The following is a 7,360-nucleotide window of genomic DNA, read 5'->3' on the forward strand; positions in this document are numbered from 1 at the left end:
TTGTTTGCCATAAACCAAGGTCACGACCCCCCCCCCCTCCCCCAGACACACACTTTCCTTGCAGCTCTGTTAACCTTTGCTTTTCCATGAGGACCTTAAAATAGCTGCATATTTTCAGACAGGCAGAGATGGGTCGCCCGTCTGGGGGCTTCGATGACCCCGTTCCAGTATCTTCGTGTGACAGCAGCCAATCAAGTGATGGAGAATTTCAGATAAGTCAGTCCCTCCAGGAGAAAAAAGAATAAATATTTGGATTTGGATTAACGCAGATTCAAGCACATTTTTGTTTGTTTTAATTCCCACGATTTTTCTGCAAAAAAAACAAACAAACAACAAATTATCATTTACAATCAGCACGGTTCTCCTTTCAGCACCAAAACAAACCGGAGGGAACCAGCCGGAGAAACAGGAAGTGACGGCGTTTACGGGACATGTGGCCTTCACAATAAAATGATCTAATTAAATGCTGATAATCAAAGGAAGTGATGACATATTACTGGATGTTGAATTAGTTTTAGACACACGTCAAGCTGCACTGTTTGTTTCATCCAGCAGGTCAATGTGTTGAATGAACATGAATTAAACTGCATCTAAAGCTCTTATTTTGAAAAGCTGATGTAGTCGTTGTTAGACCGTTTCTTTATTTTAACTTTCTGCCCCGTAGTTCTCCAAGTTCAATAAATAAATTAAAAAAAGATTAAAACTAAACTATTTCAGTGATGTGCAGCATGATTATAATCACAGGAATTGATTACATATTGTTTATCAGGTACTACTTTTAAAAATAAAAACTCAATTTCTAATTGCTGCAATTCTAATGTAAACAGTTTACTTCAAAATCTACAAATTTCACAATTTTTGAGGAAATCCGTCGCAAAATCAAAACATTTTTGATCTCAACAATCACAAAAAAAAAAAAAAAACCAACATCCTGGAAGGACTGATCAGATCAGGAGGAAGAAGTGAACGCAACTGGTTCGTGTTGTTGTCTTCATCTTTCTGAAGATAGTTTTTATTGTCGTGATGCTTCTTTTTTATTTTGTTATTTAGTCTTTGACAGAATATGTTTCCACTGGTTATAAAGTCAAGCAACTGGGCAAGAAGTTTCAACTTAACAAAAATAAAAAGGGAAACTATCATCGATCAGAGAAGTGATAAAAGCTCGACCTGTTCACTGATTATCTCTCTTTCTTTTTAGTGCGTCTCTCTCTGCAGCGACGACGTTCACTCGACGCTAGATTGCACACGTTCTTTCAAGTTTTCAAGATTTTTCTTCTAAAGCCAGCTCGACTCGGTGCGCCCGCTCTTCCTCGCTCTTCATCACATAAAACATTTCATCAAAGCTTATTATTTCTGAAGGGTTCGCAGCAATAAAGAAAACAAACAAACAAAACAAACAAACAGTCCCAAGTTACGCATCGACCCGTTTTTAAACCACACATAAAATGAGCTTCGGCTCCTTTTTAAACGACCGTTTCTTGTCTGCAGCATTTGTGACCTCAGATTTCTTTGTTTTTGTCCTTTAAAGACGCTGCAGGTGATTTAAAACCAGCGATGACGATTCCTTTATTTATTACTCATTTTGCTCTGCAACATTTTTGGGGAAAATGTTTATAAAAGTCTCATCAATTTGTTCGTTTCCACCAACCGACACTAAAAAAATGACTTTAGTCGCTGATTACTGAAATATGAATTGATAAACTGATTCAGCGTCGAGGTCACATGGAGCCGCTTGTCTTTCTTCAAGTGCTTCCTGCATTCACAGAAGGTCCCGCCCTCTTTTTTTTGTGTGTTTTGTTTACGTACCGTTTGGTTTTTCACAACAACAAAACAAACACAAAATAAAAAAGGCTATTTTGGTCCAAAAACTCGTTTTATGTGTGGTCTCTCAAACACACCGTCCGCTTTGCTTTTCGTTCACTAAAAAAACCCCTAAGAAAACACACACACACACACATACACACAGACACCCCCCCCCCCCCACACACACACACACACCAACTTTGGTCTCTGGTTCTGATCCGTTTCGTTGCCATTTACACAAAAAGAAAGAAAAAACTGTATTCCAGCAAAGCAAAACCATAAAATAAATCTCTAAGTTAGTATAAAAACGAGCCTTTCGTCCTTTTCAAGACTACAAAACCGTTCTGTGTTGCTTGTGTGCCCCCCCCCCCCCCACCCCATCAGCAGCAGTCTACATGGAGGAACACCTGGACATGAAGTGTTTGTCGTCTCGTTATGCTACATTAAGTTTATCTTTTCGTACGGAGAGGGATGAAGAACACTCGACGTCCTCTTCGTCACCAACAACAACAAAGTCAGGAGAGAAAAAGAAAAGAAAAGAGGAAAACATCTGAAACAGATAAAAAACAAACAAAAAAAAAACAAAACGAACGCCAACAAATAAAAGTTGTCACATCTGAGGTGAAAAAAAAACTAACAAGAGAAGAAGAAGAAACGGAAAAGGTTGTTTTGTTTTTTTGTATAAATGGGAATGTTTTGCTGTCGTCGTCGTCGCTCTTGTTTTTTTTTGTTGAGTTTCTGGTTGTAAAGTCTTGAGCTGGAGTTTTAGGTAGCAGCGGGGGTCAACCTGAAACTCTCGAAGTCTCCTACTCCGTTTTTTCCTTCCTTCGTTCAGTCGGTTCGGTCACGTTGTTGTTGTTTTTTCACATTCACAAACATTTAAAACTTCCTTGTGCAAATCAAGCAGTCTTTAGAAAGAATGCCCTCCGAAAAATGTTCTTGTAAAAATATATATAACTCCAAGGTGGCTGACGTGTGTGTTGCAGCAAGTGTTAAAATTCGTTTTCTATCTTATCTTTATCTGGTTATGGGGGTTGTTTTGTTTCGTTTTGTATTTCAACCAATCCTCCACACCTTTCTTCCCTCGCCCCCCCCCCCTTCCCCCTCCCAGGAGAAGGCGTTGTTGTCTGTGTAAGGGGGCGTGGCCAGGCAGGCAGGTGGGCGGGGTTCATCTGCGTCCGGAGGGCATCTGTGAGTAGACAGGGTAGGCCAGGCGCACGTTGAGCGAGTCGTTGTGCTGCACCAGGGAGGTCTGGTGATAGTGGAGCACCAGGTCCTTCAGGCTGCTGTACAGGTTGTACGGCTCGGCGAAGCCGAAGCCGCGCGGCGTACTGTAGATGACGCAATGCTTCACCTCACCCTCCACACTGAGGACCAAACCAGAGACAGAGGTCCATTATTATTTATTTATTATCAGAAATTCTAAAAAGGAAACCTACAATTTTAATTTAAAATCACGTGAAAAAAATGGAGGCTGTTTAATTGGTTTATTTACAATATATTGATTTAAACAAACTGTCAACATCAAAGTATTTGTGTCACTTTATATGAAAATACACATTTTATTCACTTTGGATTTGATGACAGAAGTTGAATGGGAGTCTATGGAGCCGGAGGCTTTTTGGAGCCGACCTCTGGTGGCACTCGCTGGTATTGCAGTCTAAGACCTCAAGCTACAAACACTTTTATATAAAGTCTGTTGGTTGCAAAAAGTTCTGAAGTTAGAAACTAAACACTTTTGGTGTTTTTTTTTTATGACACTTTAAAAAAGTAAATCATTGCTTCTATTTTCGTGCTTTTCCATCTCTGCTGTCAGGAAACAAACAGCCACAGAAGAGTCGGTTTAAAACTCTGCTGTCGTGTCTATGGGTTGTAGTTTGCTGTGTTGTTTGTTGTTGTTCTTACATGACAGAGCAGGCGTAGCAGCCCTTCTTGCTGCTCTCCCGGATGAGGAACGCTCCGTCGGGCTTCCCGAGCAGCAGCTCCTCCGCCTGCGTCCGGTTCAGATCCCCGACGAACCAGCTCTTCTCGTCGCAGTGAGGCAAGTTCTCGTCCTCCTCGGTCACAAAGTAGCCTCTGCACACGCACACACACACACACACACACACACACACACACCATGTGATTTTAACCGTATGAGTGATGGAAGAAACTTTTCACTCATTTAACCAAAACAAAAGTAAAAACTAAACGTGACTCACTCGTCGGTGTTCTCGTTCTTGATTCCCAGCCAGTCGTTAATTCGTTTCTGGCGAACTCCTTTGTGATTGAGCCAGCTGAGAGAGAGAGAGAAGCATTATTACTACGAGGAATCGGTTCACGAGGCTCCTTTCATTTAACACGCTTGTTGACGGGCGGCGCGAACGAGCCGGAGACCCGACAGAAATGTAATTAGCGAGCCGACGACTGTTCGGAGGGATTCGGGGAACGAGGCCAGCGTTCTGCTGAAGAGCTGCAAGACTACAAAATAAAAGCAGGAGATGTAAAATAAAAACGGTAGCCGAGTGTTTTCATCCATGTTTACATGATTGTCAATGACTTTTTGTTTCAACGCTTCTCTTATTGCTCCACTTTAAATTTACAACATTATGAATGTTTTTTTCTGTAAAATCCTCGACTATTTTATTCCCTTTTCACACTTCTCAGGACGATTTAATCAACTTTAAAATGTGTGAAACCCTGAAGGATGAACTAAAGAGCTTTAACAAACCTTCTAACACAGAAAACCAAATCATCCAGATGATTTCTTCAAAGCTCCTTCATAAACCGTCGCTGATTTTATTCACTCGTACGATGTCGAACTAAAACGGTTTTAAGTCACTTTGCCGTTACTTTCAAAATAAAAGCTTGAGGTAACTTCATCCAGCATGAACAAATCAGAAATTGCTTTTAAAAGAAGCATGTTAAGAGGAAGATGATTTAATTCAGGATGCTGCTTCCTGAATTCCTGTCGTTTCATCTGCAACTTCTACATCGAGCTGTTGTCATTTTAATACGAGACATTAATTAATAACTTAATAAACTGTCTTCCTGCATCTATAAATCCTCCATGTAACGATATCTCAGCACGTGATGATGATGATGATGATGATGATGATCAGCTGACTTCCCAGCTGGCCTGTTTACGTCCGCCTACTCACACGAGGTACTGGTCCCTGATCTTGCGGAGCTGTATGAGGTCAGGCTTCAGGCTGTTCATCTTCTTGTCCGTCTCCCGGTTGTCCATGGCTTGCGTCTTCAGGTCCTGCTCCAGCCGCACCTTGCTGTCGTGGATCTCCCCGAGCCGAGACTTGAGCTTCTCGTAGTTCATCATGATGCGCTCGATCTCCTTGTCGTTGCCTTCGCGGCGGAAGCGCTCGATGTAGTCCTTGCTGTAGCGCTCCTGCGTGTGACACTGCTCCTCGAAGATCTTGATGGTCTCGTTGAAGGCTTCGATGGCGGTCCGCTTCATCTGGATCTCCTGAGGGACGAGAGGACGGCGAGTCGGTGAGCGGAAGCAGAAAAACAACAGATCTCCCGTCCGAACACGAGCACGTTTGTACCTGCGATGTCTTGGTGTATTCCTCGTACAGTCGGTCGTACTCTTTGCTCTTCTCCTGGTACTGATTGTGGTATTCCTGCAGCTTCTTCCCCACGGCGTCGATGTTGTCCTCCTTCACCAGCTGGTCCTGAGGGATTCAACAAGAAGACGAGCATTAGAGGGATTCACAGAAAAGCTGCGTGTTACATGTCAGAGACTTAAGAGCTGTTTGCAATATATATATATATTAAAAAAAAAACCTGGACGTTTGGTCCCTTCACCCCCGATTGTGCTTACGAAGGGCGACTCCCGAGCAGGCTCGTTAATAAACCACCCACAATGCCCTGGGAACACGGCGAAGGTGTGCATCACTGGGAGATATCGCAAAGCGAAGAGTAATGACTTGCCCGGCAAACGAGCGGAGCGAGGGAGGAAGGGAATAAATGCAACGGCGGCCCTTTGACACCGCGGATATGTGCAATTATTTAGGGGGAGGGGAGAGGTTGGATATATTTCAGAGAGCAGAGATCCTGCTGCCGCTGCAGTTTGAAGTGGAAACACCCTGCACAGCCGCTGGGTGCACAGGGGGAGGAGAGGGGGGTAAAGGGTGAAACGGAGAGGAAAGCTGCAATACCAGCGAGTGCCACTAGAGGTCGGCTCCAAAAAGCCTCCGGCTCCATAGACTCCCATTCAACTTCTCTCATCAAATCCAAAGTGAATAAAATGTGTCCATCAGTTATCTCGGTGTTGTTAGCTAAAGTCACTCCTTCTTATTAGTTTTCTGGAGGTCCATCTGAAAATAATCCCTCATTCATTAGAAAAGAAGATTCAAGAAGACCTGTTTTTGGGGGCGTGTCTGTTTGATTGACAGGCCTGTGGTGCAGTCAGGTTACAGCTATCGGTGGGCGGGACGTAGTATTGTCAGGTTTCCAATCAGATCTACCGCTGGCTCCTCCCCCAGCTCATCCAAATATAGTTACTTCCTGCTCCAAACTGCTCCGAACTACCAAAGATGGCAATGGAACAAAATCCAAAATCTTCCTTCCGGTTGGTTGCGATCAGGTTTGATGCACCAACAGCAGAAGCAGAGCCATTTAATCCGATGTACTAAACTTCACCTGAATCCACAAAAGTACGCGAAGGCCTGAATATTCGTGGGAACGGTTGTCCCTCCAAAAGCTGTAAACTCCCCCAAAACCAAAGTTATAAGATGTTGCATGTTGCTTTGTATGCGGACCTGCTGGAAGCGGGAGATGGGGTACATGAGCTTGACGTCCAGCTTGGTGTTGTACTGGGCCAGAGACTCGTGTCTGTAGTGGCTGATGAGCTCCACCACGGAGCCGAACGTCAGCGGGTCGGAGAAGCCGTACTTCCCATCTCGGTGGTAGATCTTTATCAGCTTGTTGTTGCCGCCTTTCCTGATAGAAAAAAAAAGAAAGAAGAGGATGCAGGTGAGAACATGTGATATTCACACATTAACAGCTTCTAGGTCAAGGTTCAGTTAACGTCCCCGAAGCACTTCATTTTGAGAAGGAAGTGCCCGATTTGCTCCAATTTACCGGGATGTTGCGTCGGCAAAAAAACACTCCCGAACGCATGATTTCCCTCCATCTGTTCGTTAACCGGAGGATGAAGCTGCATGAACGTGGAGCAGGAAGGAGTCCTTCTTACCTCAGCGTGAGCGTGTAGTCACCCTGCATCTTGGTGGAGGCGTCCCGCACCAGGAAGGTCCCGTCGGGCATGTCTCTGAGCTTATCGTTCACCTCCTCCCTGAAAAAACAACAACAACAAACAAATAGTGTGTGAGTTGGTGTGAGAAACACACACACAGATGGTGTTCATTTTTTTTTTTTTGGGGGGGGGTCTGCCTCTGATTATCAACAACAGGCGATGAGGAGTTCACACACACACACACACACACACACACACACACACACACACACACACACACACACACACACACACACACACACCTCAGAGTAAACAGCCTGTCAGGGAGTGAGGAGAGCAGTGAAAGGTGGCAGACTGACTGTCTGC

The 7,360-nt window shown here is 44.0% G+C and overlaps 1 protein-coding gene across 4 annotated transcripts in view; it reads right to left on the minus strand.

Annotated features, from left to right (window-relative positions):
* Positions 1 to 276: 276 nt before the first annotated feature.
* pik3r3b (phosphoinositide-3-kinase, regulatory subunit 3b (gamma)) overlaps positions 277 to 7,360 on the minus strand; it is a 173,908-nt gene continuing 166,824 nt past the window's right edge. For all 4 annotated transcript variants that reach the window (XM_069152910.1, XM_069152909.1, XM_069152911.1 and 1 more), the window contains 7 exons: positions 6,995 to 7,093; positions 6,561 to 6,741; positions 5,346 to 5,471; positions 4,944 to 5,263; positions 4,005 to 4,079; positions 3,709 to 3,879; positions 277 to 3,170 (listed from right to left, as the gene is read on the minus strand). In XM_069152910.1, the coding sequence (XP_069009011.1) occupies positions 2,972 to 3,170; positions 3,709 to 3,879; positions 4,005 to 4,079; positions 4,944 to 5,263; positions 5,346 to 5,471; positions 6,561 to 6,741; positions 6,995 to 7,093 (1,171 nt within the window). In that variant the 3' untranslated portion in view covers positions 277 to 2,971. The remainder of the gene's footprint in view (positions 3,171 to 3,708; positions 3,880 to 4,004; positions 4,080 to 4,943; positions 5,264 to 5,345; positions 5,472 to 6,560; positions 6,742 to 6,994; positions 7,094 to 7,360) is intronic.

Source organism: Embiotoca jacksoni, unplaced genomic scaffold, assembly GCF_022577435.1.
Source record: "Embiotoca jacksoni isolate LCO1_2020_lvr unplaced genomic scaffold, fEmbJac1.0.p SCAF_19, whole genome shotgun sequence".
NCBI lineage: Eukaryota > Metazoa > Chordata > Actinopteri > Embiotocidae > Embiotoca > Embiotoca jacksoni.